This window comes from Schistocerca gregaria, chromosome X (assembly GCF_023897955.1).
Source record: "Schistocerca gregaria isolate iqSchGreg1 chromosome X, iqSchGreg1.2, whole genome shotgun sequence".
NCBI lineage: Eukaryota > Metazoa > Arthropoda > Insecta > Orthoptera > Acrididae > Schistocerca > Schistocerca gregaria.
The window spans coordinates 775,753,668-775,776,528 of NC_064931.1; the positions used below are offsets into that span (position 1 = coordinate 775,753,668).

Sequence of the window (22,861 nt, forward strand, 5' to 3'; positions counted from 1 at the left end):
ACATTAATGCAATAAATGCTCAAGTTGATGTCTGTCAACCCCAATGCATTTGGTAATATGTGTAACGACATTTCTCTCAGCAGCGGGTAGTTCGCCTTCCGTAATGCTCGCACATGCATTGACAATGTACTGACACATGTTGTCAGATGTTGTCTGTGGATCACGATAGCAAATATCCTTCAACTTTCCCCACAGAAAGAATTCCAGGGACGTCAGATCCGGTGAACGTGCGGCCATGGTATGGTGCTTCGACGACCAATCCACCTGTCATCAAATATGCTATTCAACACCGCTTCAACTGCACTCGAGCTATGGGCTGGACATCCATCATGTTGGATGTACATCTCCAATCTGTCATGCAGTGAAACATCTTGTAGTAACATCGGCAGAACATTACGTAGGAAATCAGCATACATTGCACCATTTAGATTGTCATCGATAAAATGGGGGCCAATTATCCTTCCTCACATAATGCCGCACCATACATTAACCCGCCAAGGTCGCTGATGTTTCACTTGTCGCAGCCATCGTGGATTTTACGTGGCCCAGTAGTGCACATTATGCCGGTTTACGTTACCGCTGTTGCTGAATGACGCTTCGTCGCTAAATAGAAAGCGTGCAAAGAATCTCTTGTGCCCAGTGGCAGAACTGTACACGACGTTCAGAGTCGTCGACATGCAATTCCTGGTGCATAGAAATATGGTACGGGTGCAATCGATGTTGATGTAGCATTCTGAACACCGACGTTTTTGAGGTTCCCGATTCTCGCGCAGTTTGTCTGCTACTGATGTGCGGATTAGCCGCGATAGCAGCTAAAACACCTACTTGGGCATCATCGGTTGTTGCAGGTCGTGGTTGACGTTTCACATGTGGCTGAACACCTGCTGCTTCCTTAAACAAGATAACTATCCAGTGAACGGTCCGGACACTTGGAAGATGTCGTCCAGGACACCGAGCAGCATACATAGCACAAGCCCGATGGGCATTTTGATCACAATAGCCATCTACATCTACATTTATACTCCGCAAGCCACCCAACGGTGTGTGGCGGAGGGCACTTTACTTGCTACTGTCATTACCTCGATTTCCTGTTCCAGTCGCGTATGGTTCGTGGGAAGAACGACTGTCTGAAAGCCTCCGTGCGCGCTCTAATCTCTCTAATTTTACATTCGTGATCTCCACGGGAGGTATAAGTAGGGGGAAGCAATATATTCGATACCTCATCCAGAAACGCACCCTCTCGTAACCTGGCGAGCAAGCTACACCGCGATACAGAGCGCCTCTCTTGCAGAGTCTGCCACTTGAGTTTGTTAAACATCTCCGTAACGCTATCACGGTTACCAAATAACCCTGAGACGAAACGCGCCGCCCTTCTTTGGATCTTCTCTATCTCCATACCTCAACATGATATCGACCTTTTCCGCAATTGGTAAATGGTCTATTTTAACACAGGTAATGTATCACGAAGCAAATACCCTCTGCACTGCTGGAATGTTACATGATACCACGTACTTATACGTTTGTGACTATTATAGCGTCATCAGTCACAGAGTTAAAAAAGTGGTCCAACTAAAACGTTCATATTTCTTTGCGTACTACACGAATATGTAATAAAAATGGGGGTTCCTATTTTTAAAAACTATCAATGGCCCACCCTGTATATTTTATATGAATGAGAAAGTGTGTACACAATGGTTACACAGCTATGATACTCCTGTTTACTAGTAATAAGGGTTTTCTCTCTCATTAGACATGTCCTTCATGTTAATTTGAAGGTATTCCCCACTGAATAATACGCCATATTTTAAACCATATCTTTAATACTACCTTAAATTTATTTAGAGTGAGAGTTTTTATTGATTATAGCTGTTTATTATACATCTTCAGACTTACATGTTTGTGGCTATTATGTATCAGCCAGTCGGCCAACTCGTACAAAAACCTAGGTGCAACACTTTGTAGGGATATGAAATGGAATGATCACATATGTTCTGTTGTGGGTAAAGCAGCTTGTAGACTTCGGTTTATTGATAGAATACTGGGAAGTGCAATCAGTGTACAAAAGTGGTTGCTTACAAATCACTTGTGCCACCCATCCTAGAATAGCGCCCAAGTGTGTGGGACCCATACCAGATAAAGCTAATGGGAGATATTGAATGTGTATGGAGAAGGGCAGCACAAATGATCACAGGTTTGTTTAATCTGTGGGAGAGTGTCACAGAGATAATGAAGGAACAGCACTGGCAGACTCTTGAAAACAGACTGAACTATCCCAATAAAGTCTATTAACAAAGTTTCAAGAACTGGTTTAAATGTTTACTCTAGGGATATACTATATCCCCTATGTATCACTCACATAGGGATCGTCAGGATAAAATTAGAATAATTACTGAATGCACAGAGGCATTCAAACAATCTTTTTTTCCACAGTCCATACGTGACTGGAACAGCAAGAACGCCAAATAACTGGAATAATCGGACATACCCTGTGCCATGCACCTCACGGTGGTTTGCAGAGTATTGATGTAGATGCAGATGTTATGTCTGGTATGCAGCTGTTTCTGCTACTGAGGCTATGTACATTCACTCTTGGCATAAATTTATGTGTATTTTCTTTTACATTATTAAGCAGTTGTACATATAAAGACTTGGGAGAGTTGTTATACTGAAATGACTGAAGTGTTTCTTTCAAGATATTCTAGGACCATACCCCTGAATTTATTTGACTACTTTTTTCTGCCATCTGAAAATACAGTTTGTACCTGGTGAATTTCACCATAACGTTACCCCATACTGCAGCTTTGACTGAAAGAATGCATAGTAGCAGAGAACAAAAAATTGTTTGTTGTTTGAATATCTTAGAAATCATATATGTAAGTCGACCAGTCAGATATTTTATATATTCAAGCCATGATAGTCTTTAATCTGTTACATGGCCCAACTGTTTGAAGCTTTGATTCTCTTCTTTTTGTTCATTTAGATTAAACTACGTTTCCTCTGTCTTTGTTTTATTTGTACAAAGCTGAGTGGCTTTACATCATTGACTAGTTTTTTCATATAGTTTCTTATTTTTATCTGTAACTACCTGAAGAAGTAGAAGCAGCTGCCTTCTTATTCCTATTCCTGTATTCCTTGTTTTTAGTTTTCCACAAACATGTATGACTCCTATTTATTCCGATAAATTCGGCAATGAACTATCGACAACATTGATGGGTATCTGCGAATCTAAAATTCACTCTGCACATTGTCGAGTAACACATGACTTAACAGTCACCTGACTCAGACACGTTTTACTGCCAGATCTGCAACGCTCTTCCGTTCCAGCGTGTCTCTGCAGATGTGATTTGGCCCCACAAATTTGAGCGATTTCATGGAGACCTCTAACTCCTACGTCTAGGTATGCGCACATCTCATATCTGCACAAATCTCCTGTTCGCAACTATGTGTCTGCGCAGATGTGGTATGAGCAAATATTTGCATAGACAGATTGTTGCATGTGGATGGCTCTTTACAAATCAGTTATGTGACCAATCCTGGAAGAAGTGGATATTGAACGTATATAACGAACGACGACGTGAATTATCACAGGCTCTACATCTAAGTGTAGATCTTTTTGTATGACTCAGCAGATAGGTTAATGTTATTAGTAATAATGTCTGCAAGGTCATTAATATACAACATGAAAAGCTTCAAAACACTTTGGACAAATAACAGTATTAAAACAAGAACAGCACAACAAACCGTGATGGAGTTCAGCAGTGAAACTTACAGTTCTATGTTATTAAATAAATCAGTCCAGATACATAGAAATGGGTAACAGCATCAGCAAGATATGCGATTAAAGACATTCTCCTATTCAAAAAAAATCGCGACTAATGACATTCTTGTAAATAATCTACGGGAGTATCAAAAATTAGCTAATGTTATCTGTGGTTATAAATATGTGCGTTTTATAAATAATGTCAACATCTCGAAACTAAGGAAATTCGTCGATCCGTGAAATGAAAATGAGACCATCGATATGCGTCTTGCTTGGTTATGAAATCTCTGACTGGTTGGAACAAGGTGAGAAGGTTAGAGAGGTGGTACTTAATATGTATATAGTTTTAGTTTTGTTGAAGGATTTTAAAATTTCTTGCTTTCGGATGTGTAACTGGCAAGAATAAAAATTTAATAAAGGGTTTCGTTTCCGTTTTCAGGGCCCTGATAACACCTTTGAAGGAGACAGCAGAAATAATGAGTTTAGGTGCCCTGTATAGATTGACTTCGTTAAAGGTTTGTGAGTGTTATTTCACGTTACTGACAATATCTCAGAACTGCGGAGAAATATTCAATATGTTCCTAAATACCGAGTGAAATCGATTTAACGACACAGTCCCACCTTAGCAGAAAATCTTAAATGTTCACTATACAGCTCCTACCGCAGCAATTTCGTAGAGTGTATGCATTTGAGATATATACAGAACAAACTTACATGTGTTCAGCTGAATGGATAAGAGACGTTTTAGGTATTAACCGTTCAGCCAACCTATGGGATGCCACAGAACCTAAGTAGCCTCCTCTGAAGTAGCATAACAGATTACTTCAGTTTGAAGAACCCAGTAATATCCGACAGTATTCTTGGAAAAATATAGTGACCGATGTTTTCCATACAATTGAACCTCCTGTAAAAGATACTATTTTCTTAACATGGTGACCCTACATTTAATAGCGACTAGTGGCTAATTAGTAGGGTAGTGCTTGCGTGACTTTACTGTTTGTCAATTCGTACATTTTTAATCCTGTAGAAGACGTTACTGTTGTTAAACAGATATTTTCCGTATAATAATTATCACAAATGCACTCGAGAAAGATTACTATCAAGCTCATTGCAGTTCTAATGTTATTTGTATGTTCCTGTTGCAAAATCTGCAAAAGTGTCATTATTGCATAGTAATAAATTGTGGCTGGTTGTCAGTTTAAAGAGGCATTGTGAGGCTACATCGGCCCTTGTTGTGATGTTCTGTAATGGTACTGCCGCGTTTCATAACTCTAGCCTTTTTTGTGTCTCTTGTAATTAATCATTTTTGCAGATGGTGTCTGCTATTGAAGAGAAACTATGTACATAATAAGCTTCAGTTTTTTTAATGTTGTTCAAGGTTTGGCTCTTTTGAATTGAATTTATATTCAAATGTCCGATGTTACGTCCTCAACCTTTCACCGTGTGCAGGGTGCACACATGCTTTTGGTGAACATGGTATGTTTATGCCATGTTCCGTTTGAAAGGATAGAAATGCTTGACATGAAGTTTGTTAGCCATGAGCAACACACATTAGCTGTCATTTTATTGATGATCATAACCTCCCATTAGCACAGTCCACTATTAGAGCTGCATACTGATTTCTGAATTTCTTAAGAGCAATGATAAATTTTGTAGCCTTTGGCATTGCTCATTATAATGCCAAGGAAAATAGTACTTGCAGTGGTTGGTTAATGAAACAACAAAAAACCTGGTTAAATTACGTGTATATAAATGGACTGTGTATTGCAGAAATTGTAACCAGACTGATTTGATCATGTTTTACATATGTCAGAGTAGAATTAGTGCTGGACTGACATTAAGTGATCAAATTAGATAAAGAAGGAAATGTTTAGCCATGTATTATTTGCATTGGTAGCTGCAGTCAAATCAGCGGTTATTGCTGGTCAGTGTTTGAGGATAGCTTCAAGTTTTTTTTTTTTTAAAGTGAAATGAATTTAATGCTAAATGTGAAAATACTGTGTTATCTCAGAAGGCAAGTGAGAGGATCATTGTTGTTATGCGGCTCTTGTTTTATTATGGAGAAATAAATGCAGAAGTGGAATAACATGTCTGTATCAGTGGAATTGTTAAACTTTTTGTCATTGTATATTAATACAACGAGAGATGTCGAGTGTTCCCCCTCCCCCCTATGGTCCTGTTTATAATTTGGTCTCATCATTGTGAAAGACAGCTCCCGGGGTTTCTTCAAACCATCACAGTAACATTTCCACACTTGAGGTCTTACGTATATTATGAAAAGTATTAGAGTTAATTTGTTCAGGGAGGGGGGGGGGGTTAATTCTAAAATTAACAGCAATGGTAATGGAAAAAGGCGAGTGGCACATTGCAGAATCCATGTAAGGGTCCCTGATATACTTACAAACATGTCAAGAACTTCAGGATTAACATTGAAATTTGCACCCACAATACTAGAAGTAAAAATAACTTCTGTGTAACCTGTGTTGCTGTCTAGAGTTTATAAATATGTTCTGTATTCTGTTGCTAAAGTCTGTGACTGATTTCTTTACTTCTTCAGTATATAGACAACTGTAGTAGTATATGGAGTTGGGAAAAAAATACGTATATGCTAGTTTACTGCACTTAATGAATGTCTGCATTGCGAAGCTGGTCCGGCTGCCCTGTGACTGTGTGTCATGTGAATTACTTGGGTGTGAACTGGAGGCATTGTTATTTCAAAACTAGTCACTAGTTTAATAAAAGGAGACTGTAAGAGAATTACAATAATACTGGTCCTACCCCAATTTCATGTTGGAAATACTCATAAATGCTAAGTATGGAGCATTAGATAAAAGCTACAGCTGTGTGCTGTAAGAGGAAGAGCAGGGCTTTTTTTCATAGTCCTGCTTCTCTTTTTTATATCAATGTAAAGTAACACTAGTCATAATTTTTTGTTCGTATACTAAACAGTTGCTGCATATGGTGGCTGCTACTGCTAGTTAATGTGTAATTTAACTCATTCCACTTTCCTTAAAGCTCTCATTCATTATGTAAGTGTGGTACACAAGTGCTAAAGTGAAGAGGACACAGATATGAATAGAAGAGTGTTAAGAGGTACCATTTGCCGTAGCATAAGCAGTTTCTTATTTTGTGTATAAGGAAAAAAAAACATTTGTTATTGTGTTTGGACAGATGCTGGGGCAGTGCTTTAAAACACACTCTGGCAGAGTTGTTATACATTTCTCATAAAGATGTGAGCCTCTTACATTACTGTAAAATTATATGAAGTAAATGCTGGGTAAAATGTGCGATTTGTGGTTCTAGCAAACTAGATTGGCCAATGATATATTTATTGAAGTCTGATGATACGTGTTGCATAGATGTCTTCAATGTTTATATTCATATGTTTCAGTTGTATATTGTGTTGATGTGTTCCATTTACAATATATTGTTCAGTTCTTGTGGGTGGTGGCTTAAGTCAATGAATGTGCAATTCAGCCCCTCTGATTTGTGGTAGTGTGTGTGAGGAAGTCATTATAAGAGTGTTGCTGTGCTGGTTAGTTACTTTGTTTTGCCTATAGCAGGTGATGGATTTGTACGTATGTTTGACATTATTAGTGCTGTTTCTTATGTTCAGGAATTTCAGTGCTTCTCTTCTTTTGCCAGTAATGGATAGGACACAGAAATTTAAGAGCAGGTCATTGCAGATCAAGAACCATGTTAGATAAGGTTTGTTGGCTTTGGTCAGTGATGCAATGTGAACAGCTGCTGTCATGTCACCTTTTGGTGCACATATTCACAGTTATGTTGTTGGCTGGCGAAGCTAACACATTTGAAAGCAATAATAAAATAAAACTGGCTGTGGCGACACACTGATCTGTAGGTTAGCCTGAGGTATAGGATAGGTTGGAAGCTGTAACAATTTGTGAGCTGGCAAAGCGACAGAATGTGATAGTACAAAAACTAGTTACGGTGACAGACTGGTCTGTACCTTAGCATGTGTGAAAAAATAGGCAATATCATGACCCTAGTTGCCAGGAGCCATGTATGAATTACAATGAGCAAACGATATTACTTGACAACCGGAATAAATTAATAATTTATTAATTTTACTTACTACCCCCCCCCCCCCCTTTCGAGTTACATGATAGTTGAACAGTGCAAGGAAAACTTGAATCTCATTTCTGATAGGCACCCTAATCATACTATTATAGTTGTTGGTGGTGTCCTCAATCTTCCCTTGATATGTTGGTGAAAATACTTATTTAAGGTCTGATGTGGACATAAAATGTCATCTAGAATGGTTCTAAATGCACTCAGAAAATTATTTTCAACATTCGTTCAGACTGCTCAAAGAGTAAATGTTTGTGAAAACATGCGTGACCTCTAAGCAACAAATAATCTTGACTCTATAGGGAGCATCATGATGAATACAGGGATTGGTGTACGCAAGATGGTTGTAATGTGACTGAATACCATAACGTTCAAACCCCGTCAAAAAAAAAAAACACAAAATACATCTGTTAAAAACAGATAAAAATCCGCTTGGTGTCTCCCTAAAAAACAGCCTCCACTCCTTCCAATCTGAATGTGTAAGGATAGACCAGATGTGGTTTAAATTCAAAGTAGTAGTATCGACAGCTGTTGAGAGACGAATACCTACTTAATCTTTGGCGCAGATAACAGCGGCATGGCATTGAAGCAATGAGGCTTTGGTGGTCATTGGGGGGGAGTAGGCACCACATCTGCACACACAATCACCTAATGCCCATAAATTCCATGGAGGAGATGACGAGCTCTGATGCCACGTTCAATTATATCTGAGTTATGTTTGATCAGGTTCAGATCTGGCTGTTTTGGGGGCCACTGTGCCCCTCGAACCACTCCATCACATCCATGACCTTATGACACGGCGCATTATCTTGTTGAAAAATGCCACTGCTTTCGGAAAATGTGATAGCCGTGAAGGGGTGTATGTGGTCTGCAACCAATGTACGATACTCCTTGGCTGTCATGTTGTCTTGCACAAGTTCCTGGACCCAAGGATGCCAGTGTGAATGTTCCCCAAAGCATATTGGAACTGCCACCAGCCTGTCTTCATCCTGCAGTGCAGTTAACATGAGGCTGTTCCCCTGTAAGAAGACAGAATTGCACCCTCCCATCAGCATGATGAAGGATGTATTGGGTTTCATCAGACAACCCAATGCTCTGCTACTGTGCCAACATTGATAGTCACATTCCCGATTCTGTCATAGTTGCCCATGTGGTGTTAACATTGGCACATACATGGGTCATTGGCTGCAGAGGCTTATCGTTGGGTGTGTTCGGTGCACTGAGCATTCACACACACTTGTACTCTGCCCAGAATTAGTCTGATGTTAGTTCCGCCACAGTTCACCACTTGTATTACTAGTCTCCCCAGCCGATGATGTCATACATCTGTAATGACTGGCCATGCAATCCCACAACACCTGGACATGGTTTCACCTTGGTTTTGCAACATGTTGAAGACATCACGGCACTTCTCGAACACCCAACAAGTCGTGCTGTTTTCGAAATGCTCATGCTGAGTATCCAGGCCATCTCAGTGTGCCTTTGGTCAAACTCTGCTCACATGCCTTCCCCATTCTACTCAGAGACAGCATGCTTACTGACACTGCATGCACCATGCATGTATCTGGCAAGCAGTCATTCCTTACCAGGTGACTCTGTTATCGCCTGGATAGGTTTATATCGATAGTAGGTCATTGGTCATAATGTTCTTGATGATCAGTGTATACCAAGTAAACGAATGAGAGATGGTACTAATCCCCAAAGGTGCACTAAACAGTTCAGAAAACTGCTGTAAAAGCAACGAAAAAAGCATGCCAATTGTGAGATTGAAAAAAACCCAAGATTGATAACATTTTACAGAAACTCAAAGTGTAGTGAAAACTTAAGTGTGAGATTCTTCTTATACTTTCCACAATGAAACTCTGTCTCAAACTCTGGCATGAAAATCCAAAGAGATTTGGGTCGTATGTAGAGTACACCAGCAGAAGCACACAATCAGTACTTTCAATGCCTGATAACAATGGTGATGTTATTGATGATAGTGCCACGAAGCAGAGTTACTAAATACAGTCTTTCACCAAAAAAAGACTGAGTAAATGTTCCAGTATTTGAACCAACAACTGCCGACTTGAGCAACTTAGAAATAGATATCCTTGATGTAGCAAAGCTGCTTAAATCACTTAAGAAAGAAAAGACCTCCTGTCCTGATTGTATACCAGTCACATTCCTCTGAGTGTGCCAGTACAATAACTTCATATTTAGCAATCATATACAGCCGATCGCTCATTTAAAGATTTGTACCCAAAGACTGGAAAGTTGCACAAGTCAACACAAGTACTCAAGAAGGGAAATGGGAATAATCCGCTAAATTACAGACCCATACGTCGATTTGCAGTAAGATTTTGGAATATAAACTGTGTATAACATTCGGTTATCTCAAAGAAAACTGTTTATTGACAAACCGCTAACAAGGATTCAGAAAATATAGTTCTTGTGAAACATAAGTAGCTCTTTATTCTCATAAAGTAATGAGTGTTGACAGGGGGTGTCAAATTTATTCCAAATTTTTAGACTTCGAGAAGGCTTTTGACATCGTACCTCAAGTGATTTCTAGTCAAATTGCATACATATGGATTGTCATCTCAGTTGTCAACTGGTTTTATGATTTCCTATCAGAAAGGTCACACAGTTTATAGTAATTGACAGAAAATAATAAAGTAATACGGAAGTAATATCTGCCGTTTCCAAAGGAAAGGTCATAGGTGCTCTGCTGTTCATGACCTATATAAATGATTAAGAGACAATATGAGTAGCCCTCTTAGATTGTTTGCTGAAGATGCTGTCATTTACTGTCCTATAAAATCATCAGATGATCAAAACAAATTACAAAATGATTTTGACAAGATACCTGTATGATGCGGAAAGTGGCAATTGACTCTAAATAAAGAAAAGTGTGAAGTCACCCTCGTGAGAATTAAAAGGAAGCCGTTAAATTTCAGCTACATGATAAATCACACAAATCTAAAGGCTGTAAATTCAACTGAATACTTAGGTATTATGGTTATGAATAACTTAAATTGGAACAATCACATGGATAATGTCGTGGGTGAAGTAAACCAGAGACTACAATTTACTGGCAGAACATTGAGAAAATGCAACAGGTCTACTAGAGAGACTGTCTACACTATGCTTGTACATCCTCTTCTGGAGTATTGCTGTGCTGCATGGGATCTGCATCACATAGGATCGACGGAGGATGTTCAAAAAGTTCAGAAAATGGGGGAGAGAGCGCCACAGGTATCAAACATGAGTTGGGGTGGCAATCATTGAAACAAAGGCATTTTTCGGTGCGGCAGCTTGTTTTCATGAAATTTCAGTCACCAGTTTTTTCCTCATAGTGTCAAAATATTTTCTTGGCAGCCACCTACATAGTGAAGAAGAAATCGAAGCTTGCACAGAACGATTTAAGCATTCGTTTTTCCCACGCACTGTTCGAGAATGGAATGGTAGAGAAATAACTTGAAGAGGGTTCAATGAACCGTCTTTCAGGCACTTAATTGTGAGATATTGTTTACTACATTTGTCGCATTTTGTGTGTTGCTGACTTGTATTGAACATTCCTCTATATCTGGGAACTGCTTTTTGCAATGGGTAAAGATATTGTGTCTATGATAAAGTTCCTAAAATTATTTGGGCTCTTTGCACACAATTTTTTGTTTTTTGTCGAAATTGGTAGTGATGGAAGATCTCATTAATTTTGAGGTTTCATATTTGTGTTTGATAATTGCTTGTCTGTAGTTGGTAGATATCATTGATATTAGTTTACCATTATTGGTTGGGCTATGTTTTTGTATTAGATGTGTGAGTTTTGCTGTATTGTCCTGTGGGCTTCATTTTAGATAGATAGGGTGAGTGAAGGTTTGGATAAGAGATGTGACAATTTGCATGCATTGTTATTTTTTTCCCTGCAGGCATCAGGTAGCTGCCATATAGGTCAAATGAAACTTGTATCTGGTTTTGGAGTTGTGTGTGGGTTCCTGGTATTGAGGTTCCACTCCTTAATGCAGCAATTGTTGTTGCATCAATGGTAACTATAACATGAGCACGCCACAGTGTTTATTTGAACCATAGAGGTCAAGCAAAATTTATGATACCAATGTTTCCCAGTGTTCTTTGAATGTTGAGTTTCATGTGCTGGAGTTTCGGGTTATCACTGTTGGTGGTGTTATTGTCATGTATTTAGTTTCTCCCCACCCTTATCTCCTACTTCGCATGGTTGTCCCGTTAGTTTCATTTTATTGGTGGAGTTTAATATTTTGCCTGTTGTTTAAGTTGGTTTGCGGGTGTAATGAGTGGCATCATGTTCGCCATATTGTATGTGCATCAAATATGGCTGTCTGCCATATAGATGATGCCATGGGTCAAAGTAGATGGGTGGAATCACAACTTTTGGTAATCCCATTAAAGTCTTTTTCTTTACATAATTACATACTTCACACTCCAAGCTTGCTGTTAAGTCTACCCATAGTGATCTGATTTCAAATTTTGACATGTTTGAAGGCATTAATAAGAACATTCCTTTCCATAACACGTTATTCCAGTAAGTTTGCTGTAATTTGTCAGGTTGTGTTATTGCTAATGTTCTCATGTTGTCAGTTATGTCATCCATTGATGATTCCTTCAGGCTTGAATCGCTACAGTGTTAGTGGTGTCATCAGTGAGGTATCACATTGCTTAGTAACCCCATTTTTTAATACTTTTGTATTGATTGATATTTCTAAATCACCAGTTATAATATAATTTATGTATTTATATTCTTGTGTTACTGAAGATCTGCAGTGTAAATTTTGACAATGTATTTTTTCAGCCTTCAAATGTACAACGTGCTCCAAACATCAGCCCCCTGTTAACTTGCATACAACAGCGACAATATGCAGCATCCCATGAAGCAGATGTTGCAGTTATTGGGTCAGGGCCGGGTGGCTATGTGGCAGCCATAAAATCAGCTCAGCTGGGCATGAAGGTAAAATTTAGTGTAAAATATTAAGTTTACTCTTTTGTGATCATGTGACATTGAATTTTATGGTTTCAGAGGAAAGTAGCTTCCATAATTCAAATTAGTGGTGCATGATAATTCATTCTTCTTACAAGTGGGACCAGTATGTCACATATGTTTTTCCCTCTGAACCAATATTCTCAAATGGCTCCCCATAAATTTGGACTGTCTTAATGAACATAGACATTCGTAGTTCTAATTTTTTTTATATATTTTAAAGAATATAACACCAGATCAAATTCTGTGCTTATTTTTATGTATGTAATTGCTTTTCTAATTTATTTTGACTATTCGTAGTTCGTATATTTTGATATAGGGTTAAATCAGTAATTATTTCTGTTGTTGACATATAAATAAATATAAATTTTGTAATAGTTCTAAACATTTGGAAGGCGAAATGCTAGTAATATTAAAGTATATATTTGGCTCTACTTGAAAACTTGTTAGCAAAGCCAGCCCTTAATTAATGCCAAAGTAATTAAATTTTGTCAAAAATATTGTTTGCCTAATGATAGTTGTTAATTTCATGATTTAAACAAATAATTCGGCCTAACTCTTGTAGAAACGGTTAAAAGGAACAAATTTTTTGATGTATTCATTTAATTTAATGAGTTAAGTTTTAGTTGTAATTCCTGTAGTTAAACTTAGAATAATGTGTAGTTTCAGAACCTATTATTGTGAGGATATATAAGGACCCGATTTTTGGTCACGGGACAGTCAGTCCATGGCCGAGTTTCAGACGAGTAACCTGTGCTGGTTAGAACAATAATAATGCTTCAAATTAACTGTGGAATAAGTGTTAAACAATTAGGCCGTGTGTAAAAACAGTGACAGTGTCTTCTCCATGTGTACCTGATTATTCTTAAAGAACTGTGAAACTTGAGGTTAGGCTTTTACTGCTCATAGACATTCAACAGTAAACTATTGTAGCAGTTTGTGGATGGTTCGCCTGCTAACTATTAATGAGGCTTATTGGAACTTAGAACAATAGTGCACTGGCCACATATACCTCTATATTATTAGGGGGTTGCGAAAAGTGAAATAAAAGTACTGTGAAACGCAACTGTGCACCAGTTGGCTACATTATTTACAGTAGTCGGTGTTTGAATTCGCAACCCATTTTTCAGCCAGTGTAGCAATGCGGTACATCGACACCAAGGACAACAAATGAAGAAATAAAAGCAGATGGAACTACTACAGGTCTCTATCAATGTAGAACAAGTTGGTAACAGTACTGAAACCAAATTCTTAGGGCTTTGGTTGCTGAGCAACATCAAATGAAATAAGCATATTGAATATCTCAATACAGAACTGAACAAAACATGTTACCCCCTTTGCTCACTAAAATCAGCTGTAGTGAGAAAACAGCAATGAATGAATATCATGCCTGCTTTCATTCTTGTCTTAGATATGGGGTATCCTGCTGGGGAAACTCTAAAACAGCTAACAGCACTTTCAAACAAAAAAAGTGCCATTAGACTCTTGCTTGGGTGCAAGCCTAGAGACTCTTGTAAACCTCTGTTTAAGAAATCAGGTATTCCTCCATTACCATGTGTATACATTATGGAAACCCTTTTATTCTTTAAAATAAATGTAATAGGTAAGCACTACAGACTGCAAAATAACTGTGGTATACATGATCACTTTACCAGACAAAATAAAAACTTACATATGACCCAAATCACCACAGGTCTGTGCTAAAACGGTACTTTTCACATGGGAGTTAAGCTTTATAACAAACTCCTTGAAAACAAAAAAGCTATTGTTGAGGTCAATACCTTTGGAAAATCTCTAAAGTCATATTTACAGCATCACTGCTTTTATTCATTGAAGACTACTTAAATTTATGAAGTGTGCGTTATATAAATACTTATGTCTGCAGCTAGTGGTCTTGTGGTAGCATTCTCGCTTCTTGCACACGGGGTCCTGGGTTCGATTCCTGGCAGGGTCAGGGATTTTCCCTGCCTTCAGATGACTGGGTGTTGTTGTGTCGTCTTCATCATCGTTCATCCTCATTACGGTCGGAGGAAGGCAATGGCAAACCACCTCCACTAGGACCTTGCTTAGTACAGCGATGCGGATTTCCTGCATCGACCCCTATGCTCCTTGGAGTATTGAACATCATATATTTATAACTTGACTTGTTCAATGTCTTATGCATAAGCTGCTTTGTAGACAACAGGACCACTATTCAGCACTAATGATTAGAGCCATTTTGCATTAAGTCTTGTGCTCTTCTCTTCAAAACTTCTTCGCAACTTTTTTTTTTATGGTCTCACCTTACATGGAAATTACTTTTAAGGATGAAACTGTTGCGTCTGTGCTGGCGGTCTAAGAGTTTAAGGTTTTGGAACCAGTGCTTGCCGAAGCAGAGATTAAAAATCCGGAAATTGAACCTTTGCTATGGCAGAGAAATTAGTAAAAAGAAGAAGACATTTGTGGCATAAATGTTATGAAAGGTACCTAAATGCAGAAGTGTCAAAAGAAAAAGAAAAATGTAGGATAGCCCAAATAAAATGGCACATTAGGAAAAAAATAAAAAGTGGAAAACTTACTGGTGAGAGAGAGAGAGAGAGAGAGAGAGAGAGAGAGAGAGAGAGAGAGAGAGAGAGAGAGAGAGCAGGTAAGAAAGAATAAAAGTGTTGGTGAAAAACGAAAAGAAAGAATTAATAGAAAGGGAATATGAAAAACCTATGTATGTGGCAAAACCCATGAATTTAGCAGAAACATAAGAGAAAATCGTGGGTACTAACTAATTGTACTGTAGAGATCATCAATTGCAAAGACGTGAAGTGCTTCTAGTGAGAAGAAAGATACAGACCATGTATATGGTGAAACAGGCTGAAATAAAGAGTACAATATGCAGTTAGTTATTGTGAATTATTCATCAACTGTCCTTCATTACATTTACCCTAATTTGTCAGGCTTTATATTCATTTATGTTGTACTTCATTGTAAATCTCTCTCTCTCTCTCTCTCTCTCTCTCTCTCTCTCTCTCTCTCTCTCTCTCTCTCTCTCTCGTGGCTTTTTTTATGTATACTCCTTAGAAAGGTCTGTAAAATCTTGTCATGTCACCGTTCACCATCTATAGACAAAGGAAACTTATGGTTTTGAAAGCTTTTGTTTCTCACTGTAGATCTTTCATATTACATACCTACAGCTATGTCTTTCATACACGTTGGAAGTTTCATTTATTCCTTTGTTTCAGACCGTATGTGTAGAGAAGAATGATACATTAGGAGGAACATGCCTGAATGTTGGTTGTATTCCTTCCAAAGCCTTGTTAAACAATTCACACTACTATCATATGGCTCATTCAGGCGACTTAGCGAAGAGAGGAGTAGAAGGTAATTTTTTATTTTTTTTATTTCATTGTTTGTAAATTTAATGAAAAAAAACTTCAGCAACAGCAGCAAGTGTGTATATGTAAAAATCTGTCATTTGCTAAGACAAGTTTTGTCCATAACAACCATTGTGGATTCATTCGAATTACAAAAGTTTTAAAATATAATGTACACAGTTAACATAAGTGAAAAAGTTAAAGAATATTTTGTGCATGTTGCTGTTGAAAAATGTATGGTGCGAAGTATTTCATGAAACCAGTTAATAGACAGTCACATTCTATTGAATTAATCACTGACCGGTGGAAACTTTTCCTAAACATGGTGTGTCATGGTAGTTGATTCCTGTGGAACTCCTTTTGAATACATTTATTGAGTCACTCATCTGTAGATAATTTCCATTGTATGGATGTAGTGAAAACATACATTATTTCCTTTATATTTATATACAGATTTCACAAACAATGAAAACTTAATTAAATCACTCTATGATGCATACACTTAATTAAATAATAATATGAGGCATACACAAAAGTAACCCAAGATACAGGCTTAAGTAAAGCAAGATAAAAAAAAAAGACTAAATCACAGTTGGATGTCACCACCAGTTAACTTGTTCATCTTCATGATTCAAGAGGTGGTGATTTGTACCATTTAGGCAGACATTGAGGCTGCAAAAACTGAATTAGAGGAGTTGAGTGAGGAAGGGATCTATTGAAACATGTAATGGGAAGGAGCAAAAAGGGGTTAGTTCAGATAGCTCTGTTACCATTAGTAAAGTACAGACATGTTGAAAGGGAGGAGCCTTATTCAGCTGTAGAAGAAAATAAGTGCGGCAGACAGTCAGTAATAATATGAGAGAGAGGATGAAAACTTAATTTAGTAGAAAAAGGAAGTCAGGTTGATCAGTGCAGAGAAGGAAACGTAGGTAGAGCACCCATGTGAGAGATGTAAGCAAACAGTTGCAAGAAAAACTAGGATATGGGTACCAGATCATAAGTATTGTGAAAGATCCAGAATAAAATTTTCACTCTGCATCAGTGTGTACACTGATATGAAACTTGCAGAAAAAGGTGGAGATCAAGTCTCGGTACAGCACACAGTTTTGATGTGCCAGAAAGTTTCATTGTAAAACAACTGACAGGATTCCTGCTGACTTAGGGTGGGACTCACTTTGCTACCATGCTGGTTGCTGTTATTGGGAGATGAAGCATACAGAAGACATGGTCTCCGCCATAACAGGAGGGAGAAAGATTAGCTGAAATGATTTGTCTTCCACTCCTTGTTAGTTCTAAGCCATGTCTTCTGTATCCCCATCTCTCGATAGCAGCAACTGGTTGAGAATATAAGGGGGTGACATCACCAGTGATAGAATTCCTGTGATTACAAGTGTGAGAGGTCAGCCTTTTTTGTGTACATTCCTCATTCAGACAGACTAGTTTGGAAAAAGTCCAGAAAACTGTAGTGTGCACCCAGAAGAAACTTTTTTAATTAAGCTTACTGTGAAGTATTAGCATTTGAGAGACTAAGAAACAAAGTTAATGTAATATGCCTGTGAGAGTTCCTTGTACATACAGGAGTCTGTATGTTAAACATCCAGGACTATAAATTAGCAGCTCATTTCTGTGCAAAATACTGAGAAATCAAATGTTGTCATGTGTTAAAAATAACATTAAGTTCAAATCCATTTATAGCTCTAGTTTCAACTTGAAGTCAACAGTTGGAAGCCTGTGCTTGTGAATTACTGTTACTGGAAAAGTCATTTGTAAATATTACAGTATATAGATTCCTCTCTGGGAAACTATCAAATATTCTTAGACAGATTTGAGTCATTGTTATGCCTTGTTGTTGACAAGAGAAAGCAAATGATCATGTGTGGATGTATCCTGAAAGAGTCAGATAAATTATTTGGATATGTTTCTTAACACTTATAACCCATGTTTTGTTGTTAATTTTCATACCGTAATTACATAGGATAGAAGTACACTGAAAGACAACATACTTGTAGGTCTGGTGTAAATATTTTTCTCTTAGTGAATGACCTTCCTATCCATGATGCACAACTAATCATACTAAATAACTTACCTGATTACAATAAAGTGGTATTGTGGAAAACAAAGTCACTAATAAACAGACAACAGGAAACTTAAATGTAGCATTACAGGAAGCTGACTACACATGTATAATGTGACAATGTCCATCTCAAATTTCATGTATTTATAGATGGGTTTCTATCTGCAAGAGAACACTAATAAGACATCAGAAAACCTTGCATTACAAAAGGAATCAAAATAGTACATACAAAGGAAAGGTAATTGTATGAATTGGTTAGGACAAGCAGACTGGAAAAAACACTGATTTATTACAAGGAATACTTCTGCTGTCTTAAAAAAAGTGATTAAAATTTTCAGACATTAATAATTGAGATACTAAAATTAAAATCAATAACTTCCGTGAAGAAGCTCGGTAAATTGTCATAGACTGTTCAAGGGATAAAGCAGTACAATACATGCTAGCAGCAATGTCACACATCTGCAACACATTCAGTCACGTGTGCAATACATAACTTATCATAGGGGCTACATCCAGATGGACTGAATGAAATATCCTATTGTCAGTCTCCTTTAGAAGCAAAGTAGTGAGACAGATATTAATAATTACCAACCTGTCTTAATACTTACCACCACATTCTACGTACTGGAAAAGCTTGTGCATGCAAGAAACACACACATACCTCTCAAAATAATATACTTAGCCACACTCAATTGTGATTTCATAAGAATATCTCCACAGAACATGTAGTTATTCATTTCACAAATTAAATTACACAAGATTAGAATGATAAAGGGCTGACAGAACAGAAACACAAGTTGAGATCTCTCGTAAGTTACATAGTCTTGTGGTGGCACAAAATCCTCACATACAGTAGAACTTTGCTGATCTGACCTGAAATGGTCTAACTGCCCACTGAGTCAGACTATTCCATTTCCTGTGTGTTTATCTACACAGGCCGCTACTACAGTCAGGACAGGGCTTTTAGATGGCTCATTGTTTGTGATATGGATCAGTAAGACAGTTGACCATTGCTAGTTGTGATAGTTTGATCACGTTTAGTATGAAATAACTTGTTTGTAAGTCGATCAAAAGGTCTTATTGTGTACACATTCTTGTATAAATTAGTGACAGTGTTCTTCATACATGTTAAAGTATGTAAAACTAAATTATGGCACCAGTTAAATGTAAACTTGCGATGCTGTCTTCGCAAGTGGACATCGAGTGAATGGAACATTACAGCTGGCGCTGACTGCACAACAAAAGCAGAATTAACAGACAACCAACTCATTGGCGCTATAACTCAAACAACCAATGAGAATGAATGAAAGGGTGATGACACCAAAGACAATGAACCTAAGACTTGAGTATCACATACAGATGCTAGAAATCAATACATCGAACAAAGTTCTACGTTTGCCACAATAAATGTTTTGTGGATTAATAAGGCAGGGCATTGAAGCAAAATCAAAGCTGTTGTCTGCTGAGCATAAGGACATGGCAATTTTTTTTTTCACCGTGCTTAAAATGAGAGCTTTTTTCCATTTGAGCTTTTCATGTTTTAAACAGTTACATGCAAATCAATTGCAGTACTGCAATAAAGTATGTAGAGATGTTAAACTTTCACTCACAGTAACAGTACATTACACTTTCATGTTAGATTTTAGCATGTGAATTTTTTCTTTTAATTTTGTTACTGTTTTAACATGAAACAATACTTTGGATAGTATTTCCAGTTGAACATTAAAGTTCTGCTGTGCTGTACTGCACTCTGATGTTATGGGACAACAAAAATATTCCTCTGATAATCTAACCTTTTTTGCTTTCCAACCATGCTCCAGGTCCCATAGTGAAGGGATTAGTAAGGTTTTACTGTATTGATCTTGTATGACAGAGTAGTTTCATTACTATGGATGCCTGTAATATCACTACAGTGACCCAAAAATAGTTTCCATCTGCATGCATGAAGTGAGGCAGTACAGAGTTTAAGGCATTGGACTTGTATTTCAGTAGAGGGGGGCTCAAATTCCCATTTGATCATCTGGACTTTGATTTTCTGTTAATGAGATGCTGGAATGGTTCCTTTAGGACATGACTGTTTTCCGTTCTGGTTCTGTCTTAACTTAGCTTGACATCTAATAACTCTGTTCTCAACAAGATGTTAAACCCTAATCTTCCCTTTTTCCTTCTGCACGATATAATAAATTATGGTACAACTTAAAAAATAACATGCAAATGTACCGGTGACTACTACAGTGAGCATCTGTCTGACAAAAAAACATGTTCTTTTGTGATGTGTGGTACACTGACAGAAGCTTCCACATGTTTAGCAAAAAGAGAAAAAAATGCATGGATAGTCATTGTTTGTAGGTACTTAACAGTGATGTGATGATGCAACACTACACTGGCCTCATATGTGACAGGAGAAATATTAAAATACCTTGCTTGTTTTCATGATTAGGCTTTTCATTTCTTCCCATGATCACTTAAGGTGAATGACATGATATTGTTTTGTAATCCCATCATCATCATCATCAATGTATAGGTATACTTTTATTCTCCAATAATCTGTCTCTAAGGGAGAAAGGAACGTATATGACAGTGGAAAAATGCACACACTGAAGCAAAGGCCCTGAATGAAGTTTGGTTCACATACTATTCGTAATTGTGTGTGGTTGGTGGTAGTTTTTCACCCTACTGCCACCTACTGTCACAATTTGTCGAGAATGCAGACTAGACTGTACCAAATGCCACCCCATAATGCATTACAGGTGGTAAGTTGGTGATAGATCTTGTGACCATTGGTGTCAGTAAATACATTAGAGAGGTGTTGGTTGATGCCCAAAGTTGTCACGTGCAGTATGATGGTTTCTGTACTCTGTATCCATTCCACATACTTAAATGAAAGTCAGAGGCCAATACAGGATCTGTTCTCATTACTAAACACAAAACTTAGTTTTTCCCTTCCTGTCTTTCACTACACCATAAGAGGCAAGCTACATGGTTATAAAATGTAAGAGGAAGCAAAGTGAATGGCCCCCACATGCATAGCATAGAATCCAGCAAATAGTTTAGGATGGTTCCAGCTGACACTGGTTTTGTGCCCTATTCACCATGTGATAAGTGGCTGCTCAATGGTGCAACAATAGAAATGTGAATGTGCATCCTTCTTTGATCCACTGAGATCAGCACTGATACTGCTGGCATCTCATTCCCTGGAAAAGCCCTCCAGGAGGCTCACATTATGACCACACTGAAGTTGACTGTCTGGAAAGGTTACTGAGACGTTACAGTGTTTCCTAACGCAGTATGATTCTCTAAACAGCAGATCATTGTTTCAGCAAGTCATATTCTCTGAAGTGCCAAAGGCATGCATATTCAAATACAGAGATATGTAAACAGGCAGAATACGGTTCTGCAGTCGGCAACAACTATATAAGACAAAAAGTGTCTGGCACAGTTGGCTAGATCGGTTATTGCTGCTACAATGACAGTTCATCAAGATTTAAGTGAGTTTGAAGGTGACATTCTAGTTTGCACATGAGTGATGGGACTCACCACCTCCGAGGTAGTAATGCAATGAAGATTTTCCCATATGACCATTTCATGAGAGTATCATGGCTATCAGGAATTCAGTAAAACATCAAATCTCCGACGTCACTGCAGCCAAAAAAGATCCTGAAAGAACGGGACCAATGACAACTGAAGAGGATCATTCAACGTGACAGAAGTGCAACGCTTCTGCAAGTTTGCCACAGATTTCAATGCTGGGCCATCAGCAAGTGTCAGTGTGTGAACCATTCAACATCATTGACAAGGGCATTTGTAGCCGAAGGCTGACTCGTGTACCCTCAGTAACTGTACGACACAAAGCTTTACGCCTCACCTAGTCCCGTCAACACCGACATTGGATTGTTGATGACTGGAAACATGCTGCCAGAGCAGACTAGTCTCGTTTCAAATTGTGTGGAGCAGATGGACGTGTACAGGTATGGAGGCAATCTCATGTGAGCAGGGGACTGTTCTAGCTGGTGGAGGCTCTGTAATGGTGTGAGGCATGTGCAGTTGGAGTGATATGGGTCCCCTGGTACGTGTAGATACGACTCTGACAGATGACACGTAAGCATCCTGTCTGAGCCGGCCGCTGTGGACGAGTAGTTCTAGGCTTTTCAGTCTGGAACTGTGCTGCTGCTGTGGTCACACGTTCAAATCCTGCCTCGGGCATGGATGTGTGTGATGTCCTTATGTTAGTTAGGTTTAAGTATTTCTAAGTCTAGGGGACTGATGACCTCAGATGTTAAGTCTCATAGTGCTTAGAGCCATTTGAACCATCCTGTCTAATCACCTGCATCTATTCATGTCCATTGTGCATTCCGACAGATTTGGACAATTCCAGCAGGACAATGCAACACTTCACACACTTCTGAGTTTAAAAACTTCCGCTGGCCACCAAACTCCCCAGATGTGAACATTATTGAGCACATCTGGGATGCCTTGCACTCTTACAGATTTATGGACAGCTCTGCAAGATTCATGGTGTCAATTCCCTCCAGCACTATTTCAGACATTAATGAAGTCCATGCCACATCGTATTGTGGCACTTCTGCGTGCTCGTGGCG

General features: G+C 38.2%; 1 protein-coding gene across 5 annotated transcripts in view; it reads left to right on the forward strand.

Moving 5' to 3' along the window:
* The first annotated feature begins 4,015 nt into the window (after nt 1–4,015).
* LOC126297520 (dihydrolipoyl dehydrogenase, mitochondrial-like) overlaps nt 4,016–22,861 on the forward strand; it is a 50,146-nt gene continuing 31,300 nt past the window's right edge. Inside the window, exons 1-4 of one of the 5 annotated variants that reach the window (XM_049988412.1) lie at nt 4,016–4,065; nt 4,200–4,275; nt 12,660–12,815; nt 16,058–16,196. In XM_049988412.1, the coding sequence (XP_049844369.1) occupies nt 4,237–4,275; nt 12,660–12,815; nt 16,058–16,196 (334 nt within the window). In that variant the 5' untranslated portion in view covers nt 4,016–4,065; nt 4,200–4,236. Of the gene's footprint in view, nt 4,097–4,199; nt 4,276–12,659; nt 12,816–16,057; nt 16,197–22,861 lie in introns of all 5 variants that reach the window. The other 4 variants (XM_049988409.1, XM_049988410.1, XM_049988413.1 and 1 more) reach the window with 4 other exon arrangements.